Source organism: Ambystoma mexicanum, chromosome 11 (genome assembly GCF_040938575.1).
Source record: "Ambystoma mexicanum isolate Mex_15411 chromosome 11, UKY_AmexF1_1, whole genome shotgun sequence".
Taxonomy (NCBI): Eukaryota; Metazoa; Chordata; class Amphibia; order Caudata; family Ambystomatidae; genus Ambystoma; species Ambystoma mexicanum.
The window spans coordinates 1,088,933,146-1,088,950,959 of NC_090934.1; the positions used below are offsets into that span (position 1 = coordinate 1,088,933,146).

General features: G+C 43.2%; 1 protein-coding gene across 1 annotated transcript in view; it reads right to left on the reverse strand.

Annotated features, from left to right (window-relative positions):
• Positions 1 to 430: 430 nt before the first annotated feature.
• ALDH1A2 (aldehyde dehydrogenase 1 family member A2) overlaps positions 431 to 17,814 on the reverse strand; it is a 150,740-nt gene continuing 133,356 nt past the window's right edge. The window contains exons 12-13 of the mRNA XM_069624350.1: positions 8,292 to 8,366; positions 431 to 3,241 (exon numbers count right to left, since the gene is read on the reverse strand). Of these exons, the coding sequence (XP_069480451.1) occupies positions 3,169 to 3,241; positions 8,292 to 8,366 (148 nt within the window). The 3' untranslated portion in view covers positions 431 to 3,168. The remainder of the gene's footprint in view (positions 3,242 to 8,291; positions 8,367 to 17,814) is intronic.

The following is a 17,814-nucleotide window of genomic DNA, read 5'->3' on the forward strand; positions in this document are numbered from 1 at the left end:
AGACTATGCGGCAATCTTCTGGAAGAAGCATTGTTCCATCTAATCACTGAATGCGGAAGTCTGAACAGTCTCCGTATGAAATATTTTAAGTCACATAATAATGCTGTTAAGGTGCTAGATATTCCTCGACTATGGTTGGAATTTTTACAGGGTGATGATATTAATGTAATTTACTTTACTGTTATATTTTATGTGCATAGCGTAGAGATTTTTAAATGTCTTGCATAACAGCATCTATGTTTAATGAGAAAAACACTCTAGGCTGCTCGTAAATGATATGTTTTAACTTGTCTGGCTTAAATATTGAATGAATTTTAAACTGTGTTCTATGAAATGTTACACAAAGCTTTTGCTATATGCATATTCAATAAACTCATTATAGAGAAAATATATATATATATATATATAGTCGAAATGAAAATGCAAAGTCTTTCCTCTAAACACTTTAATAAAAACATCATAGAAAATATTATATCATTTAACAATTTTATAACACAAATGTATATACATGATTACAATGTCGAAGAAAAGAATGCAGGGAAAACAGGATACATGGATACATGTACACATTTCGGAAGAATGCTTTACAAACTCATGTACACGAATTAGAGCGACAACTGTGGTGATTAGGACAAGGGAACACAAAGACCCCCCACAATAATATGGAAGACTACGGTATATAAATGTCTGTTTTTTTCAGTATTTCTAGTCCCCTTTAATGTAAACGAAAAAGACTACAGCTTCCTTTATTAACTTTGTACATTGCAGTAAATTAATAATTATTATGTCATAATATACTCTCCGACACACTAAAGTATGCGTCCATTGCATTCACATTACAGTGGTTATTATGGACAGGGGATATCTTTTAGCGTACCTCTCTATAAACATACTACCATAGTATGTGTAAATAAAAGCAACCAACAGTGACATATGTACACATTGTGTTTGAACATCATGTGGAAGACATGAGTTATAATTTATAAATAAAAAGTGGATTTTGTTCAACATATGCAGCTATTAATCATAAGGAGGCAGGTAAGCATGAAAGAATAAACCATGCTCTTCTGTAACCTTCATCTTGTGCAGTGCCCGCTTTTAAATGCCATGTTTTGTTCTGCCTCTCTCATTCTAATTTATCATTTCAATATTTCGTACCACGCCCACCCACACCACAGTGCGTGTGCCTCAGGAAAGGGAGAGTGAGAGAGAGAAAGAAAGAGAAGTGGGAGGAAGAGGGGAAGGAGCCCAGATAGACACAAAGAGAATGATGATCCCAACAAAACAGAATCAGGTGAAATGTACGGTTATTCTCTTTATAGTTGCAACAAAATGGAGGACAGCCAAAGGAACCCATTGGATTATTGTAACGCCGGGAATGGCGCTGGCAATAAGTGGCCCTCTGGATGTTTTCAACTACAGGGTCCAGGATCCCCCACACTGTCTCTGGACATCTGGTGGGCAGCATAATGAGTAACCACTCACAAAGGGTAGGGTGCAGCCACTTGGTTTCCTGGTGTTGGCTTCTAGCCTCTGCATTAGAGCACAGTCTGCTGCCATTCAGCTGATTAAAATACAAGCACTGTCCACATGGAGCGTACCCACAAGATCATAGTGCCGGATGAAGGATACTAGCACGGCATACATAGTGGTACTGTTCCCCTTTCGCTGAACCTAAAAGCTTCGCCTGGGATGTACCTTTGCGGGGAATGACCCTTACATTTACAATGAAGTGTCAGAACAATGCACACTAGATGGCATATTTCTCAATTTAGTCATTGGAAAGCAGGTGCCAACACGGATTTACACCTGTGCATAACTGCAAAATCCGTGCCACGCAATCCCAAATCCGTAGTGATGCAAGAGGAGCGTGCGGGTACGATGATAAATTGTGCGAATGATTACACTTCTCCACCCCCAGGAACCATCTCTAAACCTAAACGTGAACATGTTTAGTTCGCCCCTTAATTCTGAACTTTGCAACATGCTGGTAACTTTTGTACTTTATGTACACACATCTAGGCCAGAATTGGTACTCTATCCAGATGAAGATCTCTCTTGGCCAGCATAGTGGCTCTACTCATCTCCAGAGACCAGCTGGTCACACATGTTACTTCATGTAAAAGGTTGCACCAGTGCTGAGTGCATGGATGTTTATGTAGAGAGTACAGGCTCTATGAGTCAACCAAAAAAAATAAAACCTAGCTGGGTAACTGAAAATGACTGGGTCATAGAGTGTTGAGTCTTGCGGGGTTCATATGTATTACTGAGCCATGAATCCTCCACATGTATGTTACCTTCAATCTTTGATCGAATATTTATAATTTATTATTTCGTCATGTGACATGCTTACAGCTCATTTACCATCATGCATATCTGAAGATGCTCATCCAGACCTATTTATTTCTGTGCATTCTGGGGCTCGTAGTTTTACTCTGTATCCATTATGAATCCTGGAATTGAAACCTCGGGGTTAAATAACACATCAGGACTGGATCAGCATCTCCTGCATGATGTGGGGCATGTTGACATGACAGTGTTATCTATCTAGACACCAAAGTTTATCATACAGACATAAAGACAAAGTGGGTTTATATTTTTTTGGAAGGGTCTGGAGAGCGTTGCTGTTATTTTTTATCACCCATAAATATCCTAGGTTATGGTGACAAAAGCACAACAGTCTGGATTGGTTGATAGTCAGAGCAGGAGAAGCAATTTAATTCCACTCTCAGTTTCCTGAAGAAGCACTGAAGGGGCGTCGAAACACTGATGATATCCTAGCGTGTACACGCACTCTTGTTTTTCTCAAAGTATACAGGGCTGTTCATCCATATGGGAAACAGACCCCAACCTGCAGTGGTCTAGCATCCTTCAACTTACTGCACACGCACTGTATATGTTTAATAGCTTGATATGTTGAACGTTCATTAAATGGTTTACAGTAAGACTTAGCATGTTATTTTGTGGTCGTACATTGTGTAACGGTGGGGTGGCGGGACACCATGCGGAAACCCTTGATATAATTTACGGCAAGGCATCTGGTTCACGCTTTGCCAACTAGGATCTGAAATATAGACTGTATAACACTGCATTCCTGAGTGCTGTTGCTGTAACGAATACTGATGGGGGGCATGGCGTGCTCTTCGCCCCACGTGGTCTGCAGCGCTCTTAGGAGTTCTTTTGGGGGATCTTTATTGTGACCGTCTTGGCTTCTGTGTACTCCCGCAATCCGTACTCGCCCCTGGAAAATAAAAAGAAGACGGTCATGCCATGCCACTGCGTGCCAAGTGGCACATCACTTCACAAGCTTCTTGAATCGACGGGCAATTTACAGCTAGGCTGACCAGCCGTCCCGGTTTTTCCAGGACTGTCCCGGTTTTTGCAGCTCTGTCCCCCTTTCTCAAGATTATTTTTCCATTGGATACTGCAGTGGTCAGGATTTTGGTAGTCTTCTTCATAGCTGACAAGCATGAATGCACAATCTCACACAGAAGAAATGCTGCTTTTTACAATTTAACATAGTGTTAGTTTGTGATACATTAATTGTAATATGTGTTTATCTGAACAGTAACACTTAAACCCCCTTCTCCTCCAACCACTACTGATGTGTAGTGCCTTGACAACCACTTTCAAAAGTTAGTCCTACTTTTATGTTAGTTGTCCTGTCCCGGTTTTTTACTTTTTAAATCTGGCCAATTACAGCTCCAAGATCAGTTACAATAAGTACCTCTGACTTACCCTTCACTTACTACTGGAGAGCGCTAGCCCGTTCACAGAGACATTTTGATGGAAGAGAGAGTACATCTGGAGTAAGTCAGAGTTGTTAATAAGACCGTCAGTATTTTTGTTACGTGATGGGATAACTAATCACTGACGCGTAAACAGATCAGACTCAACCAGCTGGGTCAGGGTCGCTTTCATGCGGGCCTGGTGTTCAGTCCACAGCACTCTGCATGCCGGGAATGCTAGGCCGGAACTCCCAGTGGCAAATTAGACATTAAAGGTCCCAGAATGCAAAGTGTTCTTGAATAAATCGCAATGACTCCATTAAGATAAGCCTCATGAGGTGGGGCTAGTTGTCACATGTAACTTCAATGGTTCAACGGGTCAAGTGAGAGGTTGGCAGAAAAGGATGAAGTGCATTGAGAGCAAGTATTGGCAAAGCCAATGCATCTTGGTTGTTCAAAGCATACGCAGAGCGTACAGATGGTGGTGCGCTGGACTCCTGGGTGCCTCGAGGACCTTGGGGGGGGGGCTGTATTGTTTGCATGGCAGTGCCTCTGGTATAGAGAAGCAGTCATGCTTGACTGCAAGGGCTGATGCCTTCCATGCATGCGCTGACCATGCCAGGGCCAGGGCCAGAGCCAAGGCAAGCCTGGCCATCACAGCAAGCAGGAAAATGGAAAGAGAAACACGCATTCTCAATGTGCCTCACGTATTAGATTAGCAGTGAACCGATAGTATGAGTTTGTGAGGTGGAGGGAGATACATTCAAATGGCTGCATGAAGTATTAAACTGGTCATGTTTAGCAGGAGATTTTTCTTGGAGAAGCGCACACTGTGCTTTAATGTGCCCCCAATCAGAAGGGTATTGAGACCTTTTGCCGACACCTGTTTTTCCGACGAGTGTTTTGTCTCAGGAGTTTCGCTGAAAAATGTCCATCAAATTTTTTGGCGGGTGTGGGAAAGGGTAAATAAAGGGTTGGGGGTGGAAGGTAGATAAAAAATAATTACATTATGGGGAGTTTGGGGGCAACCCTCCAAAAATAATTTTAAAAAATGTCGATGAATTTTTTTAGGCAAAACACCCATCGGAAAAAAAGGGGGTCAGCGAAATGACATGGAACCATCAGAAGATGCTACGCTTCAGGGATTGACAGCAGCGCTGCTGAAAGAGGCGTGTTCATTAGACTGGCAAGAGAGCAAGCTTCTAATGGCCAGACCTAATAATGATCAGAGTGACATCTGTGAGAGCGACAACCCAATACACCTTCGGGAGGTGTGGATGTCGGTTCTGCAGGTAAGTTTGCCAGATGAACCGGAATCCCAGGGAACGGTGCATAGAAGTGGGAAGACTCTCCTAAGGTTGAAGGCGAGGCGCCAGAGGTCAGAAACGCTGGGCAAAGGATGGGGAGTGCAATTCAGAGTAAAGAAAGAACATTGGCACAAGTAGCTCAGAAATGGTAAGGGCCTAGAAACAGGGAGATTTGAGAAAGGTTAGTTGAAGGGGAGAATGCAGGATCATTGGCAATAGGAGAGTTTACAGTATATAGAATTTTAAAAGGGGAGAATTCAAAATGCTGAAAGGCAGGCAGATAGATATCTGACATGCAAGCTACTGCTGGAACGCCATCATGAGAGAACGTTCCCCGGCTTTACCCCAAAAGGAAACTGGAAGATGCAGCAGCGCTGGGAGTAAGGGGCATCTGCTGCTTTTCAGGAGAGGATCAAGACCCCTGCCCAATGCAAGGGAAATTGACAGAAATCGCTCGACTCAGCTGACTGCGCAGTGGACTCACGCTTTGAGGGAGCACAGGGGAATCATGCATGAGATGCCGGCGTGAGGAAAACGAGCACTAAGGCGAGCCTCGCAATCACTAGCATCATTGAGGGAGAAGATGGCTTCCAAGTGCAGGGAGGACCAGGCAGTCAGCAAACCCAGAGAGGCGAGCTGCAAATCTGAGGTGTTGGAGGGAGGCCGGACATTGGTGATAGGCACTCAAGCAACCTACCAAGGCAGGAAAGAAAATACCAGGAGGAAAGATTGAAGCAATTCACCCCAAGAGAGTGTGTGAGACTCCAATGAGGGAAGTAACTCGCTTAATATTCTGCATTTCGGCAAACTGGGCCCAAGCTTAATGGGTAAAGAAAACAAAAGAAGGAATCATTGAAAGGTTCACACTTGAAGGGCAGTAAGAATGCAGCGACGGAAGCGACACTTAAATGCTAAATTCTGGGAAATCAAGTCATATCCCTTAGTGTAACCAATTTAAGAAAGAACCATTACATCAGCTTTCTTTGTCAGGGGGAGTGAGCATCCAGTGAGAGAAGTAGCTCCCTGAAGGGCTGCATCTTGGGAAACTGAGTCAGATCTGTAAAGTGTCAAGAAAATATCCCAAGGAAACCTGAAATCATGTTATGCTGAGAGGGAGAGAGATTCCAGAGAGAAGTTACTCACTTAAAACAATGCACCTTGGCAAATCAAGTTCCATAAACAAGCGCAACGAAAATAGAAGGGGTTAAGCTTGAATCTGTTCTGGGAGGTCAGTGAGAGAAGGGGCTGGGACACAAGCCTCTAGGACTACCTAAGCCAGAGAAGGGCAATGAAGAGGCTGGACACCGGCAGGTGGAATGCAAAAATCCCGAGCGAGATCCTGAGAGACAGAGAATGGCAATCTCGAGAAATTGGCACTGCGCAAGGTGAAGTAGAACCCCGCAACCTCAACAAGACGGATTTCAACATGTAAAGAAACTCCCCACGAAGACACAAGTAAAACTCACAGAAATACCCAGAGGTTCTCAAAGACATTCATTCAATCCTGACAACAGATCTTAAACTTGATAAATCTCTGAAACTTGGCCACTCATCTGAGAAGGTTTTTGGGGCACCCCGTCAAACAGCATCTTGAAGTGCCCCAGAATGTACGAGAGGCTGTAAAAATATGCCACGATTATCTGCCCAATCACCTAGCAGGGCTGACGGAATGTTGGATTTTCCAGATAGTCCTCATTAATATTCACAGGATCCATTTGCATGCATCTAGAATAACTGTACGTAAGTGCGTCCCGTGGATATTAACAACCTGACATGTTTGCAGCCACGAGGCCTAGACTTCGACACCACAGACTCCGTGTTCTGATGTTATGGAATCCACTTGCAACCTTTGAACAAGCTATTTGTATGAGTTAGCTCGGTGTGGGGGGTGGGGTTCAATAGGCTATTTATTAAGGACTTCATTTTATCACCATTAGAGCGTTGACATGTTGCAAACTCGATTTTCCTAACAGCGTTTTGTACTGATTTGAATCCAAATGTATACATATTATGTCTACTACAATTGCTCCATGTTTTTAATCTTTATTATGAATGTTCTCTGGGACATCTTGTAGAAACACGTTGCTGGTTCTGATCACACAGTTTTAATGGAGCGTTATTGACCACAACTTGCATTGTTGGCCACAAATGCGAGAGCCCTTCCATATAGAATGAAGTAGGCCAAATAGCCTGCTCTACGGGGTGTTGCCCACTCGGGAGGGTATCTCGCTTTAGCTCAAAGGTGCCTGAGCAAAGGATGAATATCCAGCTTGCATACCAGGCTGGCCCCGGCGACAATGAAAGTCTAGCACAGAAGTGACCAGGCAATTCTCCTCTGACAATCCAGGAACAAGCCTTTGCCTTGTTGGGCCTCATCAGTGAAGTGTGGCTCTGGTGCAGAGAGCAACGGGTAAGCATGGGAGTTAACAGTAAAGGGCAATAACTAGCTTTATTGATTATTTCTAATAACCGTAGCCACAGATGAATGCTCCAGTACTTTGCATCCCTTCTGCCTGACCCTCAACCAGTGAGTTGCAAGTTGTGGTAGAGTTTCAGCTTTGGACCTGTGCCATTCATTACGGCCCGTACTGTGGGCATCCTGACTTGTTTGTTTCTTTATTAATTTGTAAGGCGCACAAAACCCGGAGGTAACTGGGCGCAACAAATACAGAAAGGTTACTGAAAGCTTAGGTTACATGGTTACATAGTCAGGCAGAGTTACAAGAGGATACAGTTGTTCTCAGCATACCACTGGATGTACTAACGCGTGCGTGTAGGGCTATCATGCATGTACACCTTTCCATTGATATCCGCAGGAAAGAGAATATGCACAGAATATTTGAAATGCCAAGAGTGAGATACAAAACATTTGGACAGACCGAAGCGCGTCAATGGATCATGTTAAAGACATTCCCCCTTCGCCTGAAATTGTGTAAAGGACAAAGCCAATCTCCGCATGGAAAACACATGGAAAACATAAATTCGAACTGAAAATCTTGCCACCACAAACTTCAAAAGGGAAAAGCATAATTGTGGATCAGGACAATCCGTTAGGCCTCATAATTTCTACCAGCGCGTTCGCCAAATATGTCTTCCTCGCAGCTGTTATTAAACGATTATGTCGAAAGCGTGTACAAAGCTTCAAAGCACTGCTTGTCATATGATCACAACATGCATTTCCTTCATTAAGTCAGAAACAAGGCTGCAGCGATTTCATATGACAATGTTGATGGTACAAACGCGGGATAGTACTTACATTTCCCTCCCATTACCGGACATCTTATATCCTCCGAAAGGACTCTGGGCATTCAAGGCATTGTAGCAATTAATCCTGCAAAGAACAGAGGGGAGCAATCAGCCGGCGAGAATTCACTGTGGAACACATTCCCTATTTGGATTGTGATCAAGTGAGAACAGTTTCCACATATTTTCGAATTCTAAATGCAACACAGTCACAAATCCAAGTTCCTAAAAAATAAAAACTATTGTCAGAAAATTTAAAAAAGACATTCTCATTGGCATTTGGGAAAGGTCTGGTTTTCCAGCAGCTGAATTACGAACTGCAATATGCAAATACAATTTACAATGCATTTAAAGTATGGGGGTGCGTCTCAGGCAAGGGAAGGTGGCTACAAAGAAGTTAAATAAACAAAGAATGTAGATTTTAATATTTGAATGAGTGTGATGATATGTTAGCGAAATTTCATAAAAATCCATACTAGGGAAATCCCAATCTCATTGTTCTGACCAACACCTAAGCCCCACAATGCCTTTGATTGGACGTGGTAACAAACATTCTTTTGGCGCAATGGTGAATAGATTTGAATATTTCCCCAAAGCTCTTCCAATAGTTCCAGGTAATAATATCGGCGAAATTATCCTGGACTGAAAATAAACTGGTAAAAATGAAGCAGTCAAAACAGCTCATTTTACAATGAATAAACCAAAGGATATGGTAAAAGTAAGTCTTTTGGGGGAGCCAAAACCTACTCCCGTACTCCAACTGAACCTAAGTAGGAAGGACCTTCAAGCTCCCTTCTTTTGATGTTAATGCACTTTCTCAAAGGGTGACTTTTTGACATATTTTTTTTTTAATGAGCAGTGGGTCCACAGGTTAATCTCAAGTGTCAGCACTGTTCAATTTTCCAACCCCACATCAGTACCGCTATGTTTGCATACAGCAAGCTCAGTGGCAACGCGCTCGTCTTGAAAGCAAGACGATGCAAAGCAGCACAGGTTTGAATCCTGGGTCTGCGCTTAGAAACCTCTTTGGTATTTAGCGCGTTATAAAAAAAAAATATAAATGCTCTAAACTGTGCTAAGCTAGAGAATTGACACGTGCCAGACATCCCATGTCAAGACAAAAAATGGTGCCCTATTTAAATAAAAGCTCCTTTCCCACACTCTTGAAGTCCCAGAGGGTCCTCTTGCGCCTGCGAGCCTATGGTACTCTTGCAAGCTGATGATTTCTGCAAACTATGTCCTCAATCTCAAGGTAATCTGCATCATTTCACATATTATCATTCTCAGCCGTTTTCCATCCTCAGGATGTTATGTAGACTTGGACACCAGGTATTCAATTATTTTTACTATTTCTCAGGCACACCAACCATTCAACAAATATCAGAAGGAGCCCCTGCTGCATAATTGAGGTCGATGGTGACCCCAGGTAACCTAACAAATCTTACTTTTGATTTACATCTATTTAAAGCATAGATGATATCTTTAGTTTCGACATACCTTTGTATTTATTTGTTTATTTATTTTTTGCATTTAAAAAGCACACATGGCGGCCCTGGGGCAGTGTGGCACTGTTACAATAATGCTTACTTAGTTACAGGAGAGAAAACAAAATGACAAACCAAAGATGTTAATGGGTACAATGAGAATGATACCGGTAAGATAGTTCAGCGGGTTAAGCACTCGCTGCTGCGATCTGAGCGTGTTCTGCAGGTCACAGGTTCGAATCCTCGAATCCCGGCAAGGCCAACTCAGCCTTTCATCCTTCCGAGGTCGATAAATGAGTACCATTTTCGTTTGGGTGATATTGTATGTAAATATGTGCTCTGTAAAGCGCTTTGGATTAAGGCGCTATATAAATAACACATCATCATCATTATACAAAAGAGCACAGAGTTATAATGACGTTTGCATGATGTGAAGCTTAATCCTGAGGATTCCAAGGTTACAGGGGAACCAACTGGAGCTAGCAGTGAGCTTAGTTTATTGGTTTTGAGTGATTTGCAGAATGCTGCATGGGAAGTCTCATTCCTTATTGTTGTAGGCATGGCATTCCAGTTTTTAGATGCTAGAAATACGAAGCTCGAGCCTCCAGCTTTGGCTCTTTTGAAGGTCTGGACGTTGAGCTGATTGGCGTGGTGGGATCGCTTACGTCTATAGGAGGTGGCTGAGACTATTTTCTCTGACAGGTAAGGAGGTGCTATGAGTGATAGGCACTTGTGGGTAATTGCTAGGGTCCTGAAGAGTATCCGCTCTTTGACTGGGAGCCATTGGGCATCCCTTCTTGCCTGGCAGATGTGCTCCCCCTTGGGAATGCTTAGCGCCGCTCTGAGGGCATTATTTTGAGTGATTTGCAGTCTGTTGAGGTTTTTGGCTTGTTTTAAGATACTATGTACTTCATTTTTTAGGCTCTCACTCAGATTGCTACAGAAATACTGGAAGTATGTTGTAGGTTGCCACAACTAGAAGATGCAATCCCAGAGATGTTTAAACCTGCTCTGGCACCACGCTCTCAGTCCAGGTAAGTGGTTGTGCGATATAGAGAAAAGACTCTGTACACACATTCAAATAATGAGCGTATCGAATACTTTCTATATACTATTGCGCCCAGCAAAGCCTTTACTTAGTATATTAGAAGAGTTACCCACCAGATGAGGTATCCTCTATATATATTCTGGATCTTAGAGCAAGTTTCAAAAATGGCCTTCCAAATCTTACAATCCAAGCCATTTTCTTCTCTGTCTCTAGAACACCAGCAATAGCTGATCACCCTCGCCCTTTCTAGCAGAGGGGGCTGTTTCTAACAAGATTGACAAGGCTTAAAAATGTTTTTTTTAAAATAACAAGATCGACAAAACAGCATATGCATTTTGCACAAAGAGATCACTAAAAATTAACTATGATGTCTTTGTGATGGCATACAAATGGAATATGTGTTCATCCCAAGTCTTACTATGAATGACAATGTCATCCAAGAAAGGTCCACAAAAACTGGAATAAGGGCATAGGACATAATCCATTAGTCGTTGGAAGTGGCTGGTGCACCGTGAAGATGACTGGTAGGGCGTTAAAATGAATGCCATGGGAGATTTTAAGTTCTTTAATCTAATATTAGATTTGTGCTCAGTCCACCTTGTTTTCACCCTACGTGTGGTAATACCAACATACATAATGCCACATATAAGGCCTTATTCCAAACGGTAAATTGCCTCTTAATGGCACATTCATGCCGAAAATGGTGGATTGTGGCTCTGAGCATGTAAGGCAACTAGTTCTGAAGTAGCCACTTAAGCATTTCAATCATCTGGTTACTTCAGAAATACATTTGTGCTGCATATGAATTAGTAATTTTGGCCAGGCCACAAAGGCTGGACATACACTTGAGGCTTCCAAGTTGCCTATTTCCTATAAATAACTATTGCCCTCTGGACTGCCGTCTCTGAGTAAATCTTTGCCCAATTAAAACTGACTTTAGGCTCAACCCATCAATTATATGTGTACAGGACCTAGAAAAACCAGCCTACAACTGTAACACCAGCACCACTTTTAAGTTACACTTCTAAAATTCTGAAATTGATTTGTTTGCACTCTTGTTAACCAGAACTGAAGGAGAGGGAGTGTGATCCACCCTCTCTATGGTGGTCATATGATGAAGCGCATGAAAGTGATCAAAGCAGTCACTCTGCATTGGACAAGTGTTATTCTTAATTGTTCTCTTGCTTCACGTGTATGCACTAAAGACATGAAGGGTCTCCTGGTACATGCTCTATGGCAACCGAAGTACAAACTCAAAAAAGTAGTTGTCTTTCTCTGAACCAGTGTCAACTGTTCGTTTTGTAATTGGAGGGGTGTAAAAATGTGTGCGTGAGTGACCGAGTGTAGCGAAGGAGCATCAGCCAACCAAGGGGCATTTGTGTGGGCCTGGGTATTTTTCCCCCACATAATTATTTTAAAGCACACGTTCCTTGAAAAATTGTGTAAAAGGCCTCGCAGTTTATGATCCAATTTCTTGGATGACATGAACAATCCAATAGATGCCACATCACCAACAGTGCACAGGAGCATTCTTACATGCATTTTCATAATGTCTTTGTCCACGGTATAGCACATTATTCTGCCAGTGTAAAAAAACATTTAGAATTCTGACTGTACCAATCTATGCAAGTATAACCACATTAGAATGATACTATAAGAAAACCTGTCCATACTGACAACACCAAAGTATGCCAGAATCTGCACATGAGAACTCTTGTCTTTTCCCATAATGCCAGTTAAAATGTTATGCTCACTGTAAGAAAACGTGCCCATTCTGCCTGCACCAATGTAGGCCCCTATCTATTCCTCACATAAGAACACCCAGGTTGGCGTTGTCCATAATGCCAGTACAAATGCTGTTCTCACTGTAAATAAACATGTCCATACTGCCTGCGCCAATGTCGGCCAGTTTCCAAACATAAGAATACTCATCAAGTTGGTTTGGCCTATAATGCAGTTGAAATGCCATGCCACCAAGAAAATGTGTCCATAGTGGCTACTCCAATGTAGGCCAATATCCATTCCTACAGAAGAACACCCATCATGTTATCTTTGCCACTCCTTTTTGAAAGGTCTCCTTATCAATGTAAGGACAGCTTTCGCTCACCGGGATTACATTTACTCCATTTTGGAAGATCTGAAGCCTGGTGTTCAATTTATTAGAGAAACTTGGTTTACTACCACCTCTGGGCCAGATATAGTCCAAATGGTCCACTCGCAATATGACAATCCACAACTCAATCGGCCGGCTTCCAAAACTGGGGGTTGAGTTGCCATCCTGTTCAAGAAGTTGCTTAGCTGCTCTACAATTACCTTTAGTCACATGGCCTTTGGAAACTTCGAAGAAGAAACACTCAATGATTCTGCCCTTGAGGGGCAATGAAAGATGCAGAAAAACGGATCCCCGTTAGTCGTATGAAGAAACGAAAGAGCACACAGGCTCAAACGAACAAAAATAAGATTTTCCTAGCAAAAAAGTGCAAAAAACGCATAAAGCTCTGAAAGTGAAACACGAGGACTCCCAACACTTGGACGTGCAGTAAAAATCTGAAGATGGCTGCCAGAGGAGGGGCTTCTGGGGAGGACAGTCATTGGCTGGGGGCAGTATGACCAAGAGCTCAGTGATTGGTTCATAGGAGAAAGACAGTTTATAAACGAAAGCGAAATTGTTTTTTCTTTTACTGAGGGGTCCTTGCATGACAATGGGGAATATTCATGAGCATGTGAATCCATGCCAGACCCCATGCTGGAGAAGCTGCTCTACCATTACCTTTAGTCACAAACTTCTGTGTGAATTGTTGCTAATTATGATTCAGGTTTCTTCTGAAAATGCGATTCACTTCCTATTAGCCTATCGTCCCCCTGGCTATGCTTCCAACCAATTCCTGGATGACTTCACACAGCTAGCTGCTGATCTCTCTCTCACACATTCTAAAGAAATCATTATTGGTTTTTTTAATCTGCACCCTAATAATCCTCTTGATCAGCAAGCTAAAAAGCAGGTCTCTTCTTTAGCTGACTACAATCTTACTCTGAGAAATCACTGCCCCACCCATATCGGTGGAAACCAATTAGATCTTATTTTCTCTGAGTCTAATATTCTTCAGACCTTTGCTCCCCAGCCTTTGCTTTGGCCTGATCATCTTCTCCCCACTTTCTCTCTTCTCCATCCACTGTCCACAGCCAGATCTAAGGTCCTTTCTCAAACCCGACGTCACTGGTCCAACGTTTCTTCCAATGCTATCTCTAATTGTATTGAAGCTCTCACCCAAATGGGCACTGCAAGTGATATTAACCCTTGCCTCGCATTAATCAATGCTTTAGACAGCTGACTCCTTGGCCCCCCTTAGGGTTTCCTCTAAACATGTTAAACCCTCTGCTCACTGGTTTTCCTCAGCACTCAAGCTACTGAAATAACAATGTCAGCAAGCAGAGCAAAGATGGAACAGATATCCTGAACCCGCCACCAAACTTGCCTATGTGCAGGCATGTACCACTTACCAGGCTGCTATAAAAAAGGCAAAAACTTGCCACTTTGCTGACCGCATCCTTACTGAATCATGTTCTTCCAAAGAATTGTTTCGAGTCGCCAAGCAGCTGACCACTCCTGCATGCCCTCCCCCTGTCACCCTGCAAACGCAATCACACTGTGACTTTATCGCCACCATTTTTAAGGATAAAATATGCATAATTTGGGATTTGATAAACACAGATAGATCTGTTTCATTTAACCTTCCTACCCCCCCACGCCCTCCAACTTGGTAGAGTTTCAACCTACTGCCTTTCATTTCAATACAGTGACCAACACTATGCTTTTAGCTGCACTGTCAAAACTCAAATCTGCATCCCATACTGACCTTATCCCTCTTCGCCTCTTACAATCTATCTCCCACAAAACAATTTCTCGGTTTATGGCAGCACTCCAATACTCCTTTTCTACTGGAGATATTCCTGAGCCCCTTAAACATGCCGCTATTTCTCCTCTTTTGAAAAAGTCACACCTTGACCCAGCACCCAGCACTTGCTGAGAACTACCGCCCCATATCTTTGCCCCTGGGTTGTATGAAAATCCCCAGCTATCTATTTTCTTAGAAGCTAATCACTTTCTCCACCCCTTTCAGGCCGGTTTTCGTCCTGGAGTGGGAACAGAGTCTGTAATGGTGGCTCACATGGATGATATTGCCTTGCTTCAGGACCGCGGAGAGGTGGGTGCTTTGATTCTCCTTGACCTCTCTGCGGCCTTTGATACCGTTATCCATCTGAAACTGCTCCAGTGTCTTTAAGGGGCTGGAATCACATGTGTCCCTTTGAGCTGGTTCACCTCCTTCTTATCCAACCAGTTTCAAACGGTCTCTCTCACTCCATTCTCCTCTTCTCCCACTGCTCTGAACTGCAGGGTTCCTCAGGGGTCCGCCATCTCACCTCTTCTGTTCAATTTATGCATGTGTGCTCTTCCCGATCTGATTACCAGCCATGGGGTTCACTTTTTTTCATATTCTGATGACACACAGGTTCTCTTTCGCCTTAATGTCCCATCTTCTGACCCCCCACCCCACAAGCTGAAAGACTGTTATCCGCGGTTGGAGATTGGATGGCCGCCAACTGGCTTAAGCTCAATGGAGAAAAAACAAGGGTACTGTTTGTTGGGTCTAACAATACAGGACAACATTGGTCTTGTGAGTACTAGCCTATCTCCTTCGGCCCATTCCCCAAAACTACTGCACTAGTTAAGAGCCTTGAGATCAAAGTCATGTCCTCAGGCTCCACAGAGGCCCAAATCTCTGCACTTTGCCAACTTGGATACATCCAAATGAAAGTATTAAAAAAAGGTTTTACCCTTTCTTCCATCTGAAGCTAGGATGAAGATTGTAACTGCTTCCATCATGGGATGTCTTGACTATTGTAATGGTATTTATCTAGGCCAACCTGTGGCTCTATTACAACGTCTTCAGATTTTCCTGAACTCAGCTGCTTGCCTTGCTCTGGGAGCTCCCAGACTTACACAATCTCAAGACTTACTCCATCGTCTTCACTTGCTCCCTATTAGGAGTCGAGTTAAGTTCAAGATCCTTTGCCTTGTTCACTGTGCCATCCATAACACAGGGGATGAGTTTCTACATTCTAGGCTTGTCCCTTACGAGCCCAGTAGACAGCTTCATTCAGCTAACGAATCACTGTTGAGAATTCCTAGATTTCGCAGAGCCAGAGCTGGAGGAAGATCCTTTAATGTTCTGGCCCCTACGCTTTGGAACGCCCTTCTGCTTGAACTTTGGAACACTCCAGAGTACCTTCTTTTTCAAAAGAATTTGAAAACCCTTCTGTTTTAGTTCTGCATGCTTTCAAGCTGCGTCCCTCGCCCCCACTCCCTAGTGCCTTGATGCCTTTCTTTGTTCGCGTGCTGTAAATATACATACAATACAATACTATACAATAATGCCAATACAAATGCTATGTACACTGTAAGAAAGCATGTCCATACTGGCTGCACCACTGTCGAAAATTATACCATATCAATAACATAACTAGTCCCTCACACGCTACATTACGACACCATTGTGTATTGCCATTGTGCGTTCGCATTTAATTTGACTCGCTTTTCATATGCTGCGTTCCCTGATTCAATATGACTTTCCCTGCTAGATTCAATATGACTTTCCCTGCTAGATTCAATATGACTTTCCCTGCTTACCTCTGTTTCATGAAGATGTTGCGCTCGCGTTCGCGCTTTAAGCTATTATTTTTATAGTTCACACATTCAATATGAATTTACCTGCTTATACTGCATAATGTGAGACCCTTCGTTTTCCAATTGCACCTTACCACTTAATTTACGATCGTGGCATTTTTTTAATATATGTTTGACGGCATGCAGAGCACTTTACTTCCTGGAAACCCGTTCTCTTGCGATTTCTCTCGTGCTCTCGGAATACAGAAGCATTCTGGAGTAAGCTGTAAGTTATGTTTGGGGACGCCTTTCCTTTCATTTTACATTTTATAATACTTTAGTTTGGCAATGTGTGCACTAATACGTTGCTTATTTTCTATGGCGAATCGACATTTTTGTAAAAATTAAGAAATCCATTTTGTTCTTTTCCACCATGGGCCTTTTGGATTCGATTATTTCACGTAGATCTACAACAGGCCGTGGCAGAAGGGGTAAAGGGCCCCTCCTTTCCTCACCGGGCTGGATTTTCAAGCACTCAATCAGGGCATGGGTGTTTCATGTTACCACACCAGTCTTTATTTATTTATTGTGCATTTGTTAGGCACTTATACAAGTAAATTGGGTTTCAAAGTGCCCACAGGGCAACAGGGAGGGAAGATGGGATTGGAAACAATTAATAGACTGGAGGGTACAGATGGACCTACTAGGCCTTGTGAGCATTCAGAGCGTGCAAGTGCAGAGAGAGAAGAGGGAGGAGGGAGTGGAGGGTAAGTGCTGGAGTGCTTGTGCTCATCGGTGGGTAGCAGGTGTAAGTGCTGAGTATAGGTAGTGCTAGGGAGCATTCATCTCAATAAGTAGGTAAGTGCAAGCCTACAATGTCATAGGCCAGTGGGTTCCAAGGCAAGTGCTGTGTGTAAGCAGAGGCAGAAGGCGATTGGGTGTGGGAGGCCAGGGCCTCAAAGGACACATAAGGGCCCTGGTCACCAATCTCAGCATCAGTGGGATTAGCAGAGGGGGGAATAAGAGAAGGAGGAGGTGAAAAGGAAATTCTAGAGGGGTTTCCGGAATTTGAGGAGGTCCGACTCAAGACAAAGAGGAGGGGAGAGGCTGTTGCATAAGAGGGAGCCAGCTGATAAAGAGATCGGCCTCCAGACCTCTGTTTAGAGAAGTGCTTGACAGAAAGGGAGTTGGTACCAGTGGAACGTAGAGTTCTAGAGGGAGAGTATTTAGAAACAGCAAGTTGCAGATAGAGTGGTCCCCAGCCCCAGACAGCCTTTTGCATGATGCAGAGGGATTTGAACTTCATCCTTGCAGCAACCGGAGGCCAGTGAAGAGTTTT